Source organism: Tupaia chinensis, unplaced genomic scaffold, assembly GCF_000334495.1.
Source record: "Tupaia chinensis unplaced genomic scaffold, TupChi_1.0 Scaffold000185_1, whole genome shotgun sequence".
NCBI classification, from domain to species: Eukaryota; Metazoa; Chordata; class Mammalia; order Scandentia; family Tupaiidae; genus Tupaia; species Tupaia belangeri.
The window spans coordinates 3,356,009-3,379,500 of NW_006159660.1; the positions used below are offsets into that span (position 1 = coordinate 3,356,009).

A 23,492-nucleotide genomic window follows, 5' to 3' on the forward strand; every position below is an offset into this window, starting at 1 on the left:
CTCAGTCACACTTACCAGGAATTTGACCTCTTCATCTTGGAATTGGAGGGGAGAAATGTTGGCAACCTGGAGGGGGAGAGGAATTGAGCAATTGTAGCTCGAGTGCCACAGATTCTCACTGCTTTTACCAAGTTTCAGTAGATTTTATTGAATAAATGTTTCTTTGCTTGCTGTGTGCCCTTAGGACAACTTCCTAAGACTAAATAGTTATTTTTTAAGACAGTTTACATCAGTTTTGTGTTTTTGTCCATAGTCCTCCTCAGGATGCCATCTAAAAGTCTACCCTATACATGGTATTTTTAAATAAGTTTGTTTCTAATTGTTTGCTGCCAGTATATAGAAATATAAATGATTATTGTATACTTATATGTACCCTTCAATCTTTCTAAATTTACTTATCATTTTTGCATTTTTTTTGTAGATTCTTTTAGGTTTTTAACACGTGCTACCATACCACTGATAAATAATTTAACATTTTCTTTCAAATCTCTTTGTCCTGCTTTTTTCTTTTATTAGGTCATCAACTACAATGTTAAATAAATGATTAAACATCCTTCATCTGATTTTAGGGAAAAACCAATCAATATTTCACAGTTGAGTATGTTACTTGCAGATTTTTGTGGGTGAGATTTATTTAAAGATTATTTCTATTTTCCAATATGTATGGTGTCTGCTTTGATAAATATTGTCTTTCAAGGAATACGTTAATCTAATCTGAATAGTCAACTCTACTTAATCTTTTTTATGTTGGCTATATATTTTGACTATAAAGTGTCATTTTCTTTGTATTTTTCTGTGTTAAGTCCTTCTGAGCTTCTTTTGTACTTTGAGTTGATGCTTTTTGTCAAGTTTTACCAGTTACTATGGTTGTTTAGCTCTTGTTCACGTTTTACAAAACTCTTTGCTTCTGTTTGGGCCATTTCTATTGATCTGTATTCAGTTCACTGATAGTCTCAGCTGTTGTCCAATATATTGTTAAAGCAATCCCTTATATTAATTCTTTGTTTGTTTGTTTACTACAGGTGCATGTGCTCACTAAAGAGAGACAGAGAGAGAATAAGTGAGAACTCACCCCTGAGGGGAGATGGCAATGCCATAATCTTTTCTGACCCATTCTCCTTTCGGTATTCTGGGCATGTATGCATGCATGCCCAGTGTATTTTTTAAACCTCCCAGTCCAGTATGCAAACTGCTCAGCTGGCCATATGGAATCCCGCCGCTTTAACCTCTGTACCACTTGCTGACCCTTACTTTTGTCTTTTCTTTCTTTCTTTTTTAAAAAATTTGCTAAAGGGCACAGGCACTCACCCAAGAGAAAAAGAGGTAAAGTGAGAAAGCATCCTCTTGGGAGATGGTCATGCTCCATCTCTTCTCCATTTCTCCCTCCTTTTGAGATTTTGGCAGGCACACACTCCATGTGTCTTTCAATCTACCAGTTCTGGGACTCAAGCTGTGTAGTTGGCCTTGTGGAATCCAGCCACTCTAACTACTAAGCCATTGGCTGACCTCTCATGATTCCACGTATTTTATTTTTCAGTTCTAGAATTTCCATTTGGTTCTTTTTCAGAGTTTTGATCTCTCTCCTAAACTTCCCCAGCATATCAATCATTGTAATTCATCTTTTTCTGTATATTCTTATAACCATGTTTAAAAGCTTTTGTCTACTAATTTGGGCCATTTATGGGTCTGCTTAGATTGATGTTTTTCCCCTCACTCAATTGTAAGTCACAATTTTCTCCTTTGCATATTTTCTAATTTCAGATGGCAAGTGTATAACAGTAGCGGGAATTGAAGTATTATAGCTAGATAGATACATAGATGTATTACAGATATAGTTACAGATTCCCCCTGCCTATCTTCTTCTTCCCTTTTTTTGTCATTTCTTTTTTAAGGCAGCTCAATGAAGTGATGATCATTCATATTCTACAAAGTATTGAACTAAAATGGGGCTGAGCTGTTTTAATTAACTAAGTTGTGCACTTATTTCAAATTGGTCCAAGAAAATTTCTCCTCGCCTATAAATTTAACACTCAAGCTTTCACACCTTCTTAGTAAAGAGATTAATTCCTGACCTCAGTATCTATATAGGTATAAAGTTGGGATGTTGCTTCAGAAAGTTTTAATTAATCTTCTGGTTAAATTCTATTATATAATAGCCCCAGAATGCAAGTACTTTGGGACTACGTAGACTTCTTGGCTTTATATTCTCACTTGTTTGCCACTTAGAAAAATTCTAGGAGTGATAAGGACTTAATGAATAATGGCCAAGTTGAAGTATTTGATTTTGTATTTGGGGCTCTTTCTGATTCCGATCCACAGGCAAGTCCAGACAGTCACTAAAACTGTTTTTTTTTCCCCCTTATTCTTTGCAATCTGTCCATTTATGGAAGTCCTATGCCAATACCCTACACTTGCCCTAAAACAGAAGGAAGCTTTCTTTTCACCTATACATGTCTCTTTCCTCGCTAGCATTCAATTAATAAGACTTCTTTGATTTCGTCACTCTTCGGTAGCCTGATGGAGAGTATGATTTTAATATTATCATTGTTATTGCCATAGGGTTTAGTTATTGGTATTGCCATCATTGTTGCTATTATGGTAATAAATGTCTTTCATTTCTTTCAACATCTTAAGGTCTTTAATGTCATTTAGCATTCTATCTGGAGAGAGAAAACCTCTCTTGCATTTATATTTGGTACCTTACTGTGGAAACTAAATTAACACAAGGAATCAGAGGAATGAAAATCAATTAAGTTGTTTAATCCATTACTAACAATAATAGATATTCTATTAAGATGCTTATGGTACATATCCAATAACTATAACTTTCTTAATAATATCCTGAACACTAAATGGTGAGATTTTTCCAAGATAACACATGGATAAAGCTATGTCTGACATATGAATAAAGTAAATCAAATTGGCTACTAAACTTCGAAGGCAAGTCATCAGAAAATACATGATAAACTCTAGATAAATCCTCTTAAAGAAACAAATAAGAAAAACCCCCTCCTTTAGACACCATAATTCAATCCATATACTAACTTTTTTTCGCACCTTTTCATTTTATTTATTTACTTGTATTTATTTATATATAATTTTCTGGAGAGTATATGCTTGCAGAGAGTGGTGTGGTAAGAGCAGAGAGAAAGTGAGAAAGCACTTCCCCACGCGGGATGGCCATGCTGCAATCCTTTTTCTTCTGTTCTCCTTTCAGGATTTTGGACACACATGCACACAAGCCAGGTGTGTTTTTCAAGCCACTGAGTTGGGAATTCCAGCTGCTCAGTGGGCTATGTGGCATCTAGCCTTCTTACTCACCATGTTACTGGCTGGCACTTCTATATCTTTTTATAACCAAACATTTTGAAAGTGGTATTTACTTGTGCTGTTTCTATGACCTGAAAGGCTCCCCATTTCAAGATATTCTGCTTTCTCAGGCCTAATCAATATATAAACTCCATGTATGATTATAACTTTGATGGTAACTTCTGCCTTTCTGAAATGTATAAAAGATCTACTATAACCAACTCCCAGAGAGTTTTCTTGAAGCTTCTTGAGATTATGTTTCCTGGACAGTAGTCATTCATATGGGCTTAGCATAAACCTCTTTCAATATCCAGTTTTGGGGTGGCTCAGCACTTAAAGGAGCTCAGTTCCACATGGCTGACTATGGTTTGTATGCCAGCCCTAACATCTTAAAAAATATGCAGGGGGGAACAAGCAGTTAGCGTAATGGCTATGTCTCTGGACTCCCACGTAGTTGACCGCAGTTCGTGTCCCAGACCCGGTGGCTTAAAACTCACGCCGGGCGCGTGTGTGTGCGTGCCCAAGATCCCGAGAGAAGAATGGAGGAGAAGGGATTGCGGTGTGACCATCCCCCCTGGGGGGGTGATTTCTTGCTTTCTGTCTCTCTGTCTCTCTCTGTCTGTCTGGCGAGCGCACGCGCCCTACAGTGAAAATCTCTCCAAAAAAAAAAAAATGCAGGGTATGTGTATGTGCATGCCTGGGATCCTTACAATATGGAGAGGTAGAGGAAAAGGATTACATGGTAATGGTAACCATGACCCACTGGAGGGTTTTCTCTCTCTCTGACAAGTGCCCATGTCCTCTGGCAATCAAAGAAAATAATAAAAATGTACAGTTTAGTTTTTCTGATGACAATACCTTTTTTTGTTTGTTTGTTTGTTTTTGTTTGTTTTTGAGAGTTTTTTTGCTATAGGGTGTGTGCACTAGCCAGAAGACAGAGACAGAGAGACAGAAAGTGAGAAATCACCCCCTGGGGGGATGGCCACATCGCAATCCCTTCCCCTCCATTCTCCTCTTGGGATCTTAGGCATGCATGCACACGCGCTGGCATGAGTTTAAGCCACTGGGTCCAGGATTCGAACCGTGGTCAGCTACATGGGAGTCCAGCGACATAGCCATTACACCAACTGCTGTTCCCAACAATATCAGTTTTTATTTATCTATTTACATGTTAAAAGTTTGGGTTATTTCAGGGTTGTTTTAAGACTTTTTTTTATTTTAACTTTATATATTTATTAATTTATTTTAATTTTACCAGAGAGGAACAGAGAGAGAGAGAGGAAGAGAGAGAGTGAGAAAGCAAGCTACCAGGTCTGGGATTCAAACCACTGTTGGCCATGTGGGAGTCCAGCGCCCTTAAGCACCATGCCACCTGCTGGCCCTGGGTTATTTCAGTATTTAACTATTACAAATAAAGCTGCTATGCAAGTTTTGTATAGACATAGATTTGATTTGACTAGGATAAATGACTAGGAGTAAAAGGGCTAGACTATATGGTAAGCTCATGTTTAATTTTTTAAGAGCCATTGTACTTTCCCAGCAATAATGTGAGAAACTTTTAGTTCCTCCACATTTTTGCCAACCCTTGGTATGATTAGTCTTTTTAATTTCAGCCACTCTACTAGACATACGGTATCTCATTGTAATTTTAACTTTAATTTGCATTTTCTTAATGACAAATGTTATCTTTTTATATAGATATTTGTCATCTATCTTCTGTGAACTATTTATTTGATTATTCTGTCTATCTTTATTTGATTGTCTTTTTATTATTGAGTTTCAAACTTTTTATATATTCTACATAAAAGTATTTTACCAAATATATCACATGCTTTGAAAATATCTTTTTCTCATCAATGGTGCACTTTTTTATTCTCATAAAAAAAGGTCTTTTAAAGGGTAGAATTTTTCTTTTATTTTAGGTTTTTTTTTTTTTTTTTTGCCATAGAGTGCATGGGCTTACTGGAGACAGAGAGATACGGTGAGAGGGCGAGTGAGAAATCACCCATCAGAGCAATAGCCACATCACAATTCTTTCTTTCATTCTCCTCCTGGAGTTTTGGGCATGCATGCACACGCACCCAGTTTCAAGCTGCCAGGTCTGGGACTTGAATCATGGTTGGCCATATGGGAGTCCAACACCTTAACCATTATACCACTTGCTGGCTCAAACAGCAGAAAATTTTAAAGTATGATTTATCCACCTTTTTTTTTAAAAAATATAAAGTGTATTTTGGTATCATGTCTAAGAAATCTTTGCCTAACCTAGAGTCACAAAACTTTTATTTATTTATTTATTTTCAGATTTATAGTTTTAGATTTTAAATTTAGGCTCATGATTATTGTATTATTATTTTTTTTTCACTTGGTATAAAGTATGGATCAGAGACAGCTGGCACTGTGGTAGTTAAAGTGGTTGGATCCCATGTAACTGATTGTGTGGTTCAAATCCCAAACATGGTGGCTCGAAAAACACATGAGGTGAGTATGCGTGTTTGCCCAAAATCTCAAAGGAGGGAGAAATACAGAAGGGATTGTGATCATTCCCATTGGGTGGAGGGAATGCTTTCTCACTTTCCTTTTCTTTCTATGTTTCTTTCTAGCAGGTACACATGCCTGCTGTCAAATTTTTTTAAAAAAGGAAAAGAAAGAAAAAGGATTTAAAAATATGATAATGTGTATTTTTTAAAATTTTATTTCTTCCATGAGTGAGACAGAGAGAGACAGACAAAAGAATAGCACTCCCAACAGAACCTTAAACATTTGTTTAAGCTCACATTCTACTCTTAGCGTCTGCCAACTACAGATCCTGAACATGCATATGATTGGTGCACTTCAGGAGAGCTCTGGATTTGAAGATAAACTTTCCCATATGGACCAGCCTCAAAAATAATATTTTACTGCTCCATCATTATCTGACCTCAAATTAATTTTTTTTCACACAAGGCTATTCAATAGTTTAAACACAATTTGCAGAAAAGACCAGTTTTCCCTAGTTAATTGACTTTGTACCTTTGTTGAAAATGAATTGCTCATATAGATGGGGGACTGTTTCTAGAATCTCTCTTGAGCTTCAATATCAAACTGTCTTTGAAAAAAACTAATCTTTTTAAAAAAACTAATCTTGAAATTAGGAAGTATGAGTCTCCAACATGGTTCTTTCTTCTCCTCCTCCTTTTTTCCCCCCCCAAAGGGTGCATGCACTTGCCAGGGAGAGACAGACAGACAGAAACAGAATGAGAGGGAGAAAACACCCCATAATAAGGTGTGGTCAAGCCACAATCCTTTCTTCTCCATTTTTCCATCCTGTCATTACTTAGAGAACACATGCACACACCCCCAGAATGCTTTTCAAGCTGCTGAAGCCAGAACTTGAACTAAACAGTTAGTCATGTGAGATCCAGTCACCTTAACTAGTAGGCCAGAGGGTTGGCCAAGTTCTTCTTCTTTTTTTTTTTTTTTTTTTTGAGAGGTTTTTACTATAGTGCATTTGCGCTCGCCAGAAAGATAGAGAGACAGGGAGAGACAGAAAGCAAGAAATCAATCCCAGGGAGATGGCCACGCCACAATCCTTTCTTCTCCCTTCTCCTCTCGGGATCTTGGGCACACATGCACATGTGCCCGGCATGAGTTTAAGCCACCGGGCCCAGGAACTGAGCCATGGTTGACTACATGGAAATCTGGCAACATAGCCATTACATCAACCAGTGGTCCCAAGTTCTTCTTCTTTTTAAAAGCTCTAAATTCTTCGCATTTCTGTATAAATTTTATAATCAGTTTGTCAGTTTCTACAAAATGTCTGCTTAATTTTTGTTGGTATCCAGCACTTTGACTACAATTCAATTTGAAGTGAATTACATTTTAATAAGTCAGTCTTCTCTACATCAACATGGTATAACTATTTATTTAGGTCTTTACTTAGCAACATTTTTTAGTTTTCAATATATAACTCTTTCACATCTGTTGTCTCAGTTACGTGAGGTGTTTATTTGTTGCTATTGTAAATAATACTTTAAAATCTCAATTACAGATTGCTGTAAGTATAAAGAAATACAATTGATTTTTGTATAGTGACCATGTATCTTACATTTGTTTAAGCTCACATTTTAGTCCTACTAGTTTCTTAAACAGATTTCATTCGGTTTCCTTTAAAAACAATCATGGTGTTTATAAATAAAGACTGTTTAATTTCTTCTTTTTCAATCTAGGTAACTTTTTTCTTTTGCCTGACTGCACTGACTAGAATCCAAGTACAATGCTGAATAGAAATGGAACATGAATTGTAAGCTCTTTCCAGTCTCACTGATAGGAATAGATACATCCCTAATCCAAAAATTTAAGTCCGTAATCCAAATATTTGAAATCCAAAATGCTTCAAATTTCAAAACTGTTGAAGAGTCACATGATATGACAATTGAAAAGTTCCACTCCTTACCTTATCTGATGGTTGCACTAAAATTGATTAAATACAAAAGTATTGTATAAAATTATTTTCAGCCTATATGTGTAAGGTGTATATGAAATTTTGTGTTTAGACTTGGGTTCTATCTCAAGATATCTCATTATGTACAGTATATACGAATATTCCAAAATCTGAAATCCTAAACAATCTAGTCCAAACCTTTCAAATAAGGGATTCACAACCTGTATTTCCTTTGTGTTTGAGTATTTCTTCTGATCTCAGCTGGTTCTTTACCTATAATTTGCTGAAGGAAATGCTGTAGATCTCTGAAATTTTTTCTTTCTTTCTTTCTTTCTTTCTTTTTTTGGAGAGGTTTTTGCTATAGAGTACGTGTGCTCGCCAGAGAAATAGAGAGAGACAGAGAGACAGAAAGTGAGAAATCACCCCCCAGGGGGGATGGCCACGCCACAGTCCCTTCTCCTCTATTCTCCTCTTGGGATCTTGGGCACGCATGCACAGGTGCCCAGCATGAGTTTAAGCCACCAGGTCCAGGACTCTAACCGTGTTGAACTACATGGGAGTCCAGTGACATAGCCATTACACTAACTGCTGGTCCCTGGAATTCTTTCTTCATAAGCTGTAGCTGCTTTGGTTTCCCTGGTTTCTAATCTCCATCACCCCTGCTCAGAAAGCTAACCGGTTTCCTCCTAGGTTTCCCCTTCCTTAACTATAGTCTGTAAACATAGGGCAGTGAATGAATGTGAGTATCGGGTACACTTGATTTGCTTCCCATATGTCAGATGTTCTTTTTTTCATTGTTTTATATCTCTTGTCTTAAAAGCATTGCTTCATTTATTTTTCATAGTTTTGTTGTTTGTTGTTGTTTCAAGCAGGAGGTTAAATCTGGTGCTTGTAATTTTATCTTGTTTGAAAGTAGAAATCTAAGGTTTTGACTGACTAATTATTATCTTTTAAAGCTTCGCTTAAACATTTTCTCTTTGGAAAACTCCGTCTCTGAAAATACTAAAAAACGGGTCTACCTTTATTACTGTATTTTAATTTTTTTGAGAGGTTTTTGCTATAGGGCACATGTGCTCATCAGAAAGAGAGACAGAGAGACAGCAAGCAAGAAATCACCCCCCGGGGGGATGGACACAACACAGTTCCTTCTCCTCCATTCTCCTCCCAGGATCTTGGGCATCCAGTTTAAGCCACTGGGTCCAGGACTTGAACCACGGTCAACTACATGGGAGTCCAGCGACATAGCCATTACACCAACTGCTGATTCCCTGTATTTTAATTTTTGCCATCATAGCATAGCCATCCTTTCCAATTCTAATAATTTAACTGTGGATTTCCTTATATATATATATTTTTTCTATTATCAATTAAAGGAAAAGACCATAATTGTTTCACTCATCATGGTATACTTCATATCTAGAAAAAATTTTGACACAGGAAGTGTTCAAAAACTATTCTTCAAATGAATGGATTTCCCATTTATTATTTACCATAATTTATGATGATTCTTGTTCCTTAAAGCATTCCTTCTTTTCTTTCTTTTATGCACACTACTTTGTAGACTTTCTCTATTGCTTTTTAATATATTTATCTATTTGCCTCTATTTGCTAGTTCTCTCCTATTCTTATCTTCTCCATTTATTTAATTTCTTCTTTGTTTTTCCAATGTGTTTTCAAGACCTGCTGAAAACTTTACACTTTGAAAAATCTATTCAGTAAAAGAGGAAAAAAATATCTGTAGCTAGGACTAGACTCTCCAAAACATTTTTGTTGCATACCTAGAAACTGATTCTAAAGCAAATTTTTCTGATAAAGCTCTTTTGTATGCCTAATTTTCAAAGTTCCTTGGATTCAAAGACATACTATTAGTTTTTAACTGGCAGAACTTCTGTCATTATTACAAATAGAGAGCACATTAAGCAATGAGGCAGGAGACTGAGCTTTAGCCCTAAATATTCCATAGATTGGCTATAATTCTGGAATAGTTATTTGACCTCTTTGTGGCTTAGTTTCATTTTTTATAATAATAATAATAATATATAATATTTATAGAAGTGTTTTTACAAACATGAACCCAGAAAAGTTACAAAACTCTCTAAAGGATGTAGGGATTATGATTTTTACTGTATATGTGAGAAAAAACTTGGAGTAACGAAATGCTTTACTTAATGTAAAAAAGTCATTAATAAGTAGACTGTTACCAGGCTGACTCCAGCAAACATTTTATGTAAAGAGTAAGAGTAAATATTTTAGGCTGTTTGGACCATATGGTTTCTATTGCAACTTCTCAACCCTGCCACTGTGGTGCGAAATCGGCCAAGAACGATATATAAATGAACGTGGGTCTATGTTTCAATAAAACTGTATTATAGAAAATAAAATTTTGTACAACTTTAAGATGTTAGGAAATAGCATAATATCTAATAAGTTCCTGCTTCACAAGCAGCAAAATAAAGATATCAATGCTCTCACACATAACATTAGGAGTAGAGACAGTAGGAAGCATCCAAAAAGGGTACTAGAAGTACTCTCACAAGAATTTTAAGGATTTCACAGGAACTTACTTTCTAAAGATAGGCTCACAAACCAGGAAAGTTTTAGGTTTTATAACTGTTATAATTTAATTACTATACTATGAACTGGTGAGGTGTGAAGAAATTCAGTTATAAACAATATACACGTGAGAGTATATATATGCATATTTTAAACAAATAGAAGGCCATCAAATATACATTGTAAAGTATCCCTTTTTAATGTATTAACATATGATAAAATTTCTTCATGTCAGTAAATATTTACTCATAGCATCATCTGTGCCTCCAACCACACACATCCTGAACCCCCACACTTTCTACACCAGCTGCTTACTCTAGCCATCTTCAGATGTGCATTTGCTATCATGGTAAATGTATATTATTCATGCATTTATTTATGACCTTAATTTTCAGTATTTGGTACCTAAAAATCACTATGGAAATGTGTGTTTGTGTATTTTATTTTAATAAAAAGCATCAGAAATTAGAAATAGTTATATTTTTAAAATGTAATTAATTACTTTAAGGAAGCAAATATCATGGCCCCAATTAGGTTTCCAAAATAAGAAAGCATTAAATTTTTATTTATACTGGTATATCAAATTTATTATTTACAAAAACACCATGGTTCTTCCTCCTCAAAACAAAAGATGACAACTCCTGAACTAATAGACATGATCTGCATAGTTTGCAATAAATGCCAAAACAATAGGTATGAGTGAATGGACACATGACAATAATGACTAAATATTTGAATAATAATTTTTCTTAAAATTATCAGATTGCACCTCCATAACAAAACAAAAAATAGCATGCACGCTGAATGTGTTTTTAGAAACACATTACTGAGCACTGATGTATGGATAGAACTCAAGCATTATGACTTTAAAAAGCTACTTGCCTAACCTTTATAGAACTTACTCTGATAAGAAGTACGGATCCGTTTCGTTAAATCAGGATAAAAGTTAGACAGGCCACGCATGCAAAAGTTGTCTTTGGAACATGCCAGAACACCAGCATCAGCAGCAGGCAGAGAAAAGAGAGAAAAATAATCTAAAGTGAAAGGAAGTGATATCATACCAGAATCTAGAACAGCCAAGATGAAGAAATTGCAGCAAGATTAGGTAATCAAATTAGAGAGGAGATATTAAAAAAATAAATCAATTAGAAAGTAAGAGGTGATAGATGAATGATGAGAATGCTATAGCAATTTTATTTAATCAAATATCTTATAAAATAGATGGCATATTTTTCTATATGTTTTTATACAGTACATTTATTTGGCTTATAAATAATATTTATAACACATCATTTTACCTCATCAATATTAAAATAACTATCTTTATCTTTAAGCAATTAAAAAGAAAGCTTGGGGATTTTAGACATTAATACATTCTTTTTACAATGTACAGTGAGTACTTTTGGTAGTCGTCTTGTACACTACATACAAACTGAGTTTACAATTTCATCAGTTTTTCCCATTTTAAAGTAATCAAAATTTAAGCCCTAGCTGTAATTATTGAGGCTCAACAAATTTAAATTACATAATTAGTTTTATTACTTTTGTCAAAACAAACATTTTTTCACCTTAATGTGCATATCCAGCAAGTAATTTAGATGCTGTCATAGGATCCACAACTTTCCTGATTGAATTGGTGCTTTCAGCATTGCAAATTGTGCCCATGATCCCCAATATCTTTCTACCCTAGAGTCCATGAACTTTGAAAAAATCAGCCTTCTCTTTCCAAATCATGAGGGAATGTTATGGCACACCTATATAAAATTTCTTTTATTCTATCTTTCTTGTAAAAACCAGTAGTGGCAGTGTCAGTTTTGTAGAATTTAAGCTAGCCAGCATTTTAAAAGTAATTGTTAAAAGTTGAGATTCTCTAACAACAACAAAAAAAATTCGGATTCTGAAGGAAAAATTTTGTTCTCCTAAAAAGGGCCTAAACAAGTAATTTAAAAAGGATTAGTATTAAGGTTTTAAAAATGGTTAAGGAAAAGGAGAATTCAGTATATCAAGTTTTATTAGTATAAAAAATTCACTCAATTATTTGTATATATATTGAAATATTAGTAAAACTTTAAATAATTTGGCATATTAAACTTTTGGTATTATATCCTAATTAATCTGAAGTCTCTTTTCTTTTATAGTAAATAAATCAATTTGTTGGTTCTACCAATTAAAATGTCATATTTCAGAGCATTTTAAATGTTAATAAATAATGTTCATTATATTGGTGAGTACACCATCAAGAAAGTAATCATCCAATTAGAAAAGATGACAACTACAATATAAAGTTAATTTTTAAAATTAAAAGTAGTGAGTGACCTAAAATTATCTTTAGAAATGGGCCAGATATATTAGAAGACAGTTAGTTTAATACAACCATAGCAAATATTTCATCTAGACAAGCCCTAATTTTCACAGCATTTTTATATTTAGAAACTTCATATTTTCTGTTATTTTTTAGGAATTCAAACTAAGAAACATGAGATGCTTCACTTCAACAGAAAATTGAAGTTTAAACATTTCCCTTCCTTTTTTGAAGTTTCTCACCCTTTCCACCCATTCATTTTACTTACATGATATTGTAAATTATGTTGAGTTTATATTGGCCATGCATTTGAATAGCATCACAGAAAAAAAACCAAAAAAAAAAAAAAAAAAGGAAAAAAAAGCTAAAAGAACACAGGTGAGCAAATCCAATCCTTAACTCATCTTGTTTTATCTCCTACCTGCAATGAACTGCTTGTTTTTTCGAGGAGACCGTGGTTGTCGCTGGTATAGGTCACTTGATCTATATAGGTCAATGGTCCCCATGCTTAACAGTACTGTCTTCTGTATAAAATCCACCACAGCCAACCCATTGCAGTTCCCAAATGCAACTCTGAGAGACAAAAAATATACAACTAAAATGTATCACAGAAGCATCGTTATATTTATATTTAAAATTTAAAAGTAATGCCTTAGTTTGGAGAGGTCTAGCGGTGATCAGGAAAAATGACTTGCTTTTACATAAAATAGTCTAATTTTGTATAATAGCCATGACCACTTAGTACAAAGTAGTTTATCATGGAAGTAGTGATAACACAGTCTACTCTTTAAATTTATCTTAGGCTTTCACAGAAGGATCATACAAATACTTTTTGCTATGCAGAGGGAGACAGGTCAATAATTGTCACCTTTTAATACCTACAGATGCTTAGGTATGTAATTAGATGATTTTTTTTCAAATAACATTATGATTATTACTTTCCAAATCAATTCTCTTCTTAATCAGAGAAAAAATATTACATCTGTTAAATTGCCCTTAAACTTTTTAAAATTTTAAAATTTATTTCTTCCATAAGTGTGAGAGAAAGAGAAAGGGAGAATGGGAGGCGAGCAGCAATCCCAACAGGGTCTTGCCAGTTCCAGATTCAGCCAGTCCCAGATGATGGGCATGTATATGACTAGAATACTCAGGAAGGTTTTGACACAAACCAAGAGCCTTATTCAGCCCAGTCTCAGAAAGCATAGGCATTTTTTTTTTTTTAAGATGTTTGCCCTAGAGTCCATGTGTTCACCAAAGAGAGTCAGAGAGAGACGAACGAAAGTGAGAAATCCTCTCCAGAGGGGATATACATGCTGCAATTCCTTCTCTTCCATGCTCCTCTTGGTATTTCGGGCACACAAGAGCATGTGCCTGGTGTGATTTTTAAGCTGCTAGATACAGGACTAGAACCATGGTAGGCCCTGTGGTAGTTCAGAGCCTTAATCACCATGCCACCTGCTGGCCCTGAGCATTGGCATTTTACCACTGTGCCAACATCTAGCCCCCATTAATAAATATTTAGGTAATTAAATTACTACCAAAAAGGCATTTTGGAAGATTCAACAGCTAGAGTTACAGACTCTGGTTCATAAGAGTGTTCTAGAAAAAAAGGGACAGGGAATGATAGGTGGAGAAAAGAGTAAAATGTGGATAGTTTTGATTATATTACCGGGAGGTAAATTATTTCAATGAAAAAAGAAGAGAGATTTGTTTTCTTCCTATTTCTTTCTTTTCTTTTTTTTTTTTTTTTTTTGAGAGGTTTTTGCTGTAGGGCGCATGTGCTGGCCAGAAAGACAGAGAGAGACAGAGAGAGAATAGAAAGCGAGAAATCACCCCTCGGGGGGATGGCCACATTGCGATCCCTTCTCTTCCGTTCTCCTCTCAGGATCTTGGGCACGCACACACACGCACCTGGCGTGAGTTTAAGTCACCAGGTCTGGGACTCGAATTGTGGTCAGCTACATGGGAGTTCAGTGACATAGCCATTATGCCAACTGCTGGTCCCCCGATTTCTTTGACAAGGAAAATTCAGAAGAAAATATCAACCATGAAGGAGATATTTTCAAGAATTAACTATGCTTATTAATCCCTTTTCAGTTTAATTGGTCAGCATCTACTTTAAATTCTATTAAATAACAAAAGTATCTCTTCTAGTTTGTATAAGAATCAATAACTTTTTAATTTTATGAATATTATATTTTCTTGAATATGCAAATTAATAAAAAATGTTAAATTCAGATGATATGGTCATTAAAAATCCTATAGAGATTCTGCTCTACTTGGCAATTATTAAACAATAATAATATATAAACACTTATAAAACATAAAATGACTGAAAATCAAATATTCGAAAAATATATTTCTTTCTTTTTTTTATAGAGAATTTTGCTATATAGAGTACACGTGCTCACCAAAGAGACAGAGAGAGACAGAGACAGAAAGCAATAAATCTCACACACACACACACACACACACACACACACACACACACACAGACACCCCACCCTGGGAGGATGGCCACTCCACAATCCCTTCTCTTCCATTCTCTTCCCAGGATCTTGGGCACGCCCAGTGTGATTTTTAGTCTCTTTCTCTCTCTCTCCAGCAAGCACACGCACCTTAAGTCTAAAACCTCTAAATAATAATAATAATAATAATAATAATTCCATTTGGGCTGGCTCTAAAGCTTACAGGAGTTAAGGGTGTTATGTCCCACATGTCTGACTGTGGCTCAAATCCCAGCGGCTTAAAAAACACACCAACTCGGAGCCAGCAAGTGGCATGGTAGTTAAAGTGCTAGATGCCCACATAGCTGACTATTTGAGTCCTGGACCTGGGAGGCTTGAAAATTACACTGGGCACATGTGCATGCATGTCCAAAATCCTAGCAGGAGAATGGAAGAGAAGGGATTGTGGCATGGTTATTCCCCCCACCCCACCCCACCCCCGTCTCTTTCCAGTAAGCACACACATCCTCTGGCAATTAAAAAAAGAAGAAATAAATAATTCCATTTACAATAGTATCAACATATTTTAAATACCTAGAGATAATTTTATCAAAACACATGAGAGAACAACATAGTTGCAAAACCACAAAACATTGCTGAGAGAAATTAAAAATGTCTAAATGGAATACTCTACTGTGTTTATGAATGAGAAGACTCAATAATATTAACATTCCAACTCTCTAAAAATTTATCTATGGATTCAATGACATTCAAATAATAGTCCCAACATGTTTTTTTTTCCTCTTTGTGTTAAGGATAAAATCAATAAGCTGAGTTTAAAATGTATGTGAAAATTAAAAACTGTGAATCCTAGCTAAATGCATACATGTGATGTTTGCAGTCCTGATCATAAGCAATTACAAAAGCTTTACTGGGCAAGCCTCAGGAAGAAAGCTGCCTTCCCCACACCAGACTTAGTACACAGCCAGGGAACTGCAGCCAGTGAACCTGCAATCAAGGGCTCATTCTTGTCTGGTTGTTTATGCTATTAAATATATTTACACTCATTATCCTAGTGTCTTCTTTCCTAGGTTTTCTTATCTGAGGCTTCAAGCAGAGGTATTCCTTCTTCAGATACTTCGATTGAGGCCTCCTTATTAGGGAATAGAGGGAATTCTAAAACATTTTTCCCCACCTGGACTTAGTACCCAGTGTTTTCTACTCTTTTTTCCTTGCCCCTTTTTCCTCCCCCAAGTCCAGGGTCCACAAAACTGCTGAAGTATATTGTTCTGGGGATACTCAACAGTAAGAAGACCCTTAAGTCTGCACTGATCCATCCACCCGCCCCTTAACTGATGAGTTTTATGAGGGAAAATGGAACAAGGGATAGGAGCTTGTGCTTTCTCACTTTCAGCTTGCTTACATTCACAGTGATTAAAGGCTTCCTGTGGCTCACAGTTACGTTAATCCATTTCTCCAACACCTGACATCATTTTTTTTAAAGAATTATTTAATTTTATTTATTAATTTTTTTAAATTTGCTGTAGGTCACATGTGCTCACCAGAGAAAGAGAGAGAGAGAGGGAGAGGGAGAAGGAGAGAAGGAAAGGAGAGAGAGGGAGAGGGAGAAGGAAAGTGAGAAAGCAAGCTGCCAGGTCTGGGACCTAAACAATGGTTGGCCATGTGGGAGTTTAGTGCCTTAACCACCATGCCACCTGCTGCCTGGACACATGACATCTTAGTTCTCTCTCCAGCTCAGCTGTCCTTCTGACAGAAATTCAAAACAAATCAAAAGATGTGGAAATAGTCTGCATAACTTTTAAAAAGTAGAGCTAATTTGAAAGACTTATTGCATTTCAAGACTTACTACAAAACAACATTCATCAAGACAGTGTGCTATTGGCATAAGCAAAAGGTATAGATTAATGGAACATAATAGAATGACCAAAAATGACCCCCACTCAGTCTTCACAAATATGGTAAAATTTAGTGGAGGAACAAAGAATCTTTCTATAAAATCATACTTGAATAAGTAAATATATGAAGAACAACAGAAAAAGGAAACAAATTCTTATATGTTATACTCAAAAATTAATTTAAGGGACCAGCAGTTAGTGTAATGGCTATGTCACTGGACTCCCACGTAGTTGACCGCAGTTCGAGTCCCAGACCTGGTGACTTAAACTCACGCCAGGCGTGTGTGCGTGTGTGCCCAAGATCCCAAAAGGAGAATGGAGGAGAAGGAATTGCGGCATGGCCATCCCCCCGGGGGGGTGATTTCTTCCTTTCTGTCTCTCTGTCTCTCTCTGCCTGTTTGGCGAGTGCATGCGCCCTATAGCAAAAACCTCTCCAAAAACAAAAAAAAAAGAAAAATTAATTTGAAATTAATCATAGACCTAAACTTAGGTGCCACTGCTACAAACTCTTAGGGGGAATAAGTGTCTAGTGTAGGCAAACTATTTTTTTTAAAGATGAATTCCAAAAGAAAAATAAAATCAATAAACTACTTCAAATTAATTTTTTTCTCTCACTCTGTGTACTGATAGTGCCTAGAAAAAATGACATCAGTAGCAAAGAGTATCTTTTCTGTCCAGATATTAATTTCTCTAATAAATTAAAAACAAAACAAAGCAAAAAAGCCTCCTTGCAGAAAAGCTGATCCCAGGGCTATGAGTTTTATAAGATAATTGTGGAACATCATATTGTACCAGAAAAATATGAAATTTCTGAAAAAAGAAACATATCCAACGAATACAGTAGCTATAATGATGAATTTTATATGTCCAAATGTGGGACAATTCGAGCACTGAAATAGGTCTTACTAAATAAAATACAAATCTATGATTTCATATTGATATAAATAATGAATGTGTATAGGACAGGAAATTATTCTCCCTTAATAATAGCACATTTATTTATAAATATAGAAGGAATAATGCAGTTAGAGAATCACCAAGGGATGCTAAAACTAATGGTTAAAGTTAGGTGAGTAAAATATTAACATAATTTTAAGCATCTCCCCATCAATTAATTATTATTTAAAAATGAAAATAACAACTTTATAGTAGAGAAACCTGGTAGACATCACCTTAACTAAGTAAACAAAAGTAGCACCACTAGGTCCTGTCAAAGTGGCACATGCTGGTAAAACAATGTGCTCCACGTGGTGAGGCCACATAGGAGGCATGGGTTTGATTTCTGCTCCAACCTAAAGTCTGGGCACAGCTGTATGCAACTATAGTCCTAGAAACTCAGAAAGCTAAGGCAGGAGGATTGCAAACTCAAGGTTGACTTGAGCGGTGTAGTGGGGCTTTGCCTAAAAAAGAGCAGATAGCATGGCATGTGCCTGAAGTCCCAGCTGGGAGGCTGAGGCAGGAGGATCATTTCAGCAAGTCAACTGTCTGAAAAACAAAACAGAACAAACAAAAGAAAAACACGGCACTGCTAAACTTTAAATAGACCATGATTGTGTACCTTCTGGTATGATAAACTGTCTTACTCTGTTTTCTGCTTCTATAACAGAATAGCACAAATAAAGTAATTTATAAAAAAAGGAAATGATTGGGCCAACAGGTGGTGTGGAGGTTTGGGTGCTGAATCTCACATAGCTGACTACATGGTTCAAGTCCCAGATCTGGTGGCTTGAAAATAACACTGACAGCATGTGTGTGCATGCCCCAAATCCCAACACAAGAATGGTGAAGGGATGGTGGAATGGCCATCCCCCTTGAGGAGTGAATTCTCACTTCCCCTCTCTCTCTTTGTCTTTCTGTCTTTGGTAAGGGCACTTCCCCTATGGCAAAAACTTTAAAAAAAGAAAAGAAAAAAAAGAAAAGAAAAATAAATTATTTACCTTATGGTTCAGGAGGCTCAGAAATCCATGATTGAGGGGATGTATCTGCTAAGAAACTTGCAGCACGTAACATGGGCTGTTAGCATCATAACAATGGCTGTTGCTGCATAGCACCATCTGGAGGCCCTGCCCAACCATGATCTCCTGAACCAGGTTAGTGCCAGGCATCCATAAACTACTGAAATAGTCTAGAAAGCTGTCTTCAGCATTCAATCATGCCCAGAGCCACTGAAGTGAATCCATTCGCTTATAAACACACTGTTTTTAGAGGAGTCAAGCCCCAGGTAATGGACTAGACCTACAAACCTCTGTAGTGGAGACCACTGAGGCACCCACAAATATTGCTAACATTGACTATGGCTAAAAATGTCAGGGAGATTTGTTTCCACCTGAAACTAAAGCCCATGCACCCTACCCAATGGACACCTTAAGAACCATCTCCAGAAGAATGTCTTGAACCACAAAAGTTACACTATAAAATTAGTAATGACAAGTGTTCCTTCAGCTGTGCACATATCAATATAGGGACACGGAAACATAAAAAAGAAAGAAACATGACACTTCCAAAGGAACACAAAAATTTCCCAGAAGCAGACTTTAAAGAAAAGAAAAACTATGAGCTTCTTGAAAAGGAATTCAAAATAATTACCTTAAGAAAACTTAACAAGATACAAGATAACAGAAATAAACGAGTCAATGAAATCAGGAAAACAAGTCATGATCTAAAAGAGAAATTCAAAGAAAAGGCAGAAATCTTAAAAAAATAATAAACAGAAACCTTGAAGCTGAAGAATTCAACAAAGGATACAAAAAATACAACTGAACACTTTAACAGGAGACTAGATCTAGCAGAAGAAAACCTTTGTAAACTTAAAGTGGTTCTTCTTTTCAAAAGATAAAAATATTTAGAAAGAATGAAGAAAGTCTGTAAGACATATGGGATACCATGAGCAAATAAATATTCATATTGAGTCATTCACAGAAGGAAAAGAGACAGGAAAAGAAAGACAAATAAAACCTATTTAATGAAATAATACAGAAAACATTCCGAGTCTTGGTAGATGCACAAACATCCAAGTGCAGGAAGTTCTTTATATAAACTCAACATAAAAAGGTCTTCTCTGAATTTATCATAGTTAAACTGTCACAAGAAAAAGATGGAATACTAAAAACAGCAAGAGAAAAACATCAAATCATAGATAAGGAAATCCACATTATACTAACAGCAAATTTCTCAGCAGAATGTTATAGGGCAGGAGAAAATGGGATGATATAGTCAAAATGCTGAAAGAAAAATACTGCCAATCAAGAACACTATACCCAGCAAAACTATTCTTCAGATATGTAGGAGAAATAAAGACTTTCTCAGACATAGAATGATAGGGAATTCATAACTATTAGACTATCTGTATAAAAAAATTGCTTTGGACATTAGTACATCTAAAAACAAAAAGGTCATAATTACCATCACAAAAATGACCACTTTCACAATAAGAGATCATTCAGGCTAAAAATTAGCAGAGAACTTCAGAGTTAAACTCACTAGTGGGACAACTATACAAATGAGAAAGAAAAATGAATCACTATTTAAAACAAAAAGACCACCAAACCATAAAGATAAGTAATAAAAAAGAAACAAATGAAATGTACAACAACAGGAAAATAATAAAATGAAATGAGCAGATCTTTACCTATCAATAACTTTTATTTTTTTTTAAGTTTTTGCCATAGGGTGTATGCACTCACTGGAGTGAGACAGAGAGAGACAGTGAGAAGGAAAGTGAAAAATCACTCCCAAAAGGGGATGACCATGCTGCAATCTTTTTTTCTCCATTCTTTTAAGATTTTGAGCATGCATGCACAGGTGCCTGATGTGGTTTTCAAGCCACTGGGCTGGGACTTGAACTGCTGTCAGCCATGTGAGTATCCAGTGCTTTAACTAGCTATAGGCACTGGTCTACATTTTTTAATTTAAGGATTTAATCCAGCCACCTGCTTAGGGCAGTAGTACATCTAAAAACAAAAAGGTGATAATTACCATCACAAAAATTTAATCCAGCCACCTGCTGTATTAAATTCTTAAATTAAAACATATAGATTGACTGACTAGATTCAAACAAAATAAAATACAAGACCCAATAATATGCTGCTTAAAAGAAACTTGCCTCACCAGTAAGGCTACTCATAGACTAAAAGTGAAGTAACAGATAAAGATAAGCCAAAACTGGGCAGGAATAGACACATTTACATCAGATAAAATAGCCTTTAAGTAAAAAAATGTAAAAATTGACAAGGTCACTATATAATGTTAAACAGATCAATTCAGCAAGAATATGTAATAATTGTACCGTGTGTGTGTGTGTGTGTGTGTGTGTGTGTGTATGTATATGTCAGGTGTGTGTATATATATGTACACACACCTGACACCTACACACCCAATTAATTATACAGTATAAAGCAAATAGTATTAAATGTAAGGGACAGACAGATTCCAATACAATACCAGCTAGAGATTTAGCAACCCACTTTCAACAATAAGAGATCATTTAGGAGACCAGCAGATGAAGTAATGGCTACGTCACTGGACTCCCATGTAGTCGACCTTGGTTCAAGTCCCAGACCCGGTGGCTTAAACTCACATTGGGTGCATGTATGTGTGTGCCCAAGATCCTGAAAGGAGAATGGAGGAGAAGGGATTGCAGTGTGGCCATCCCCCCTGGGGAGTAATTTCTGCTTTCTGTCTGTCTGTCTCTGTCTTTCTAGTGAGTGCATGCGCCCTATACCAAAAATCTCTAAAAAAAAATCCCCCAAAACAAAAACCCAGATCATTTAGGATAAAAATTAACAAAGACCCTCAGAGTTAAACTATATGACCAAATAGACAAAATGGACATCTACTGAACATTTCATTCAAGAACTCAGAATACACCTTTTTCTCATCAACACATAGAATATTCTCCACAATATATTACAATAGTCCTCAAGACAAGTCTCGAGAGACTTTTTAAAAATTGAAATGATAGGGACCAGCAGATGATGTAAAGGTTATGTCTCTGGCCTCCTTACGTAGTTGACTGTGGTTTGAATCCAAGACCTAGCAACTTAAAGCTCATGTTGGGCGGGACCGGCAGATGATGAAATGGTTATGTCACTGGACTCCCACACGGCCAACCATGGTTTGGGTCCTGGACCTTGTGGCTTGAAACTCATGTCGGGCACATGTGTGTGCATGCCCAAAACCCTGAGAGGAGAATGGAGAAGGGATTACAGTGTGGCCATCTCCCCTGGGGGTGTGGGGAGGGCAGATTTCTTGCTTTCTTTCTCTCTCTCTGTCTCTTCTGTAAGTAAATGTGTCCTATAGCAAAAATCTCTCTAAGAATAAAAACAATTCATGCCACACACGTGTACAGCATTCCCAAAATCCCAAGAGGAGAATGGAGAAGAAGGGATTGTGGTGTGGCTATCTACCCCAGGGGCAAGATGATGTCTTGCTTTCTGTCTCTGTTTCTCCCACTAGCATTCACACCCTATTACCAAAAAAAAAAACTCTCTAAAAATTTTTTTTGAAATCATATTACGTACTTTCTGACTACATAGAAAGAAACTAGAAATCAGTAAGACCTCTTTTAACTGTACAAATGCATGAAAATTAAACATGCACCTGAATGATCAAAGAGCAAATAAAATTAAAAGGGAAATTTTAAAATTTCTGGAAACAAATGAGTTAGAAAGCACAACATACAAAAACCTATGGGATACTGCAAAAGCAATACTAAAAGAAATGTTGATAGCATTAAGTTCTCATATATCAAAAATGTAAAAAAAATTGCAATGGCTACTTTCGAGTGTCTACTCGAATAAGGAATACCTAGAAACCTTATGAGACACTCTTCTGAGTTTGTTTTTCAGAATGTTTCCAAAGAAGATTAGGAAATTAGATTAGTGAATCAGAGTAGACTAGGTGGAAAGATCCACCCTCAATGTGTGGGCACAATCCAATCACAAAGAGGCCCAGAGAGAATAAAGACAAAATACTGATGATGTCTCTCTAAAGAAAGCTGGATGGGCTTCTTCTGTTGCTTGGACCATCAGAACTCAAAGCTCACTTGCCATTAGACTCTAGGACTCACACCAGTGGCTCCCTGGATTCTCAGGCTTTTGGCCTTGGACTTAAAGTTAATTATTGGCTTCCCTGCATGTGAGGCCTTCAGACTTGGACTGAGGCAGGCCACCAATATCTCAGACCTCCCATCTTACATATGATCTGTTTGGGGACTCCTCAGTCACCATAATCACATAAGTCACTTCCCCTAATAAATTCTTTCTTATTGATTTATATGTACTCTTTTTTATAGATAGAGAAACCTAATGACTCCAGCAAAAACTTCTTAGAATTGATAAATAAATTCAGTAAATTCGTGGGATACAAAATCAACATACAAAACATCGGTAGCATTTCTATGCACCAATAACAAACTAGCTAAAAAAGAAATCAAGAAAGCAATCCCACTTATAATAACTATAAAAATATAACACAATACAAAGAACAAATTTAACCAAGGAAGTGAAAGATCTCCACAATGAAAACTATAAAGCACTGAAGAA

General features: G+C 35.8%; 1 protein-coding gene across 2 annotated transcripts in view; it reads right to left on the bottom strand.

Moving 5' to 3' along the window:
* STXBP5L (syntaxin binding protein 5L) overlaps positions 1-23,492 on the bottom strand; it is a 376,137-nt gene that overhangs the window by 134,101 nt on the left and 218,544 nt on the right. The window contains exons 18-19 of one of the 2 annotated variants that reach the window (XM_006146698.2): positions 13,009-13,160; positions 11,188-11,259 (exon numbers count right to left, since the gene is read on the bottom strand). In XM_006146698.2, the coding sequence (XP_006146760.1) occupies positions 11,188-11,259; positions 13,009-13,160 (224 nt within the window). The remainder of the gene's footprint in view (positions 1-11,187; positions 11,260-13,008; positions 13,161-23,492) is intronic. The other variant, XM_006146699.2, reaches the window with a different exon arrangement.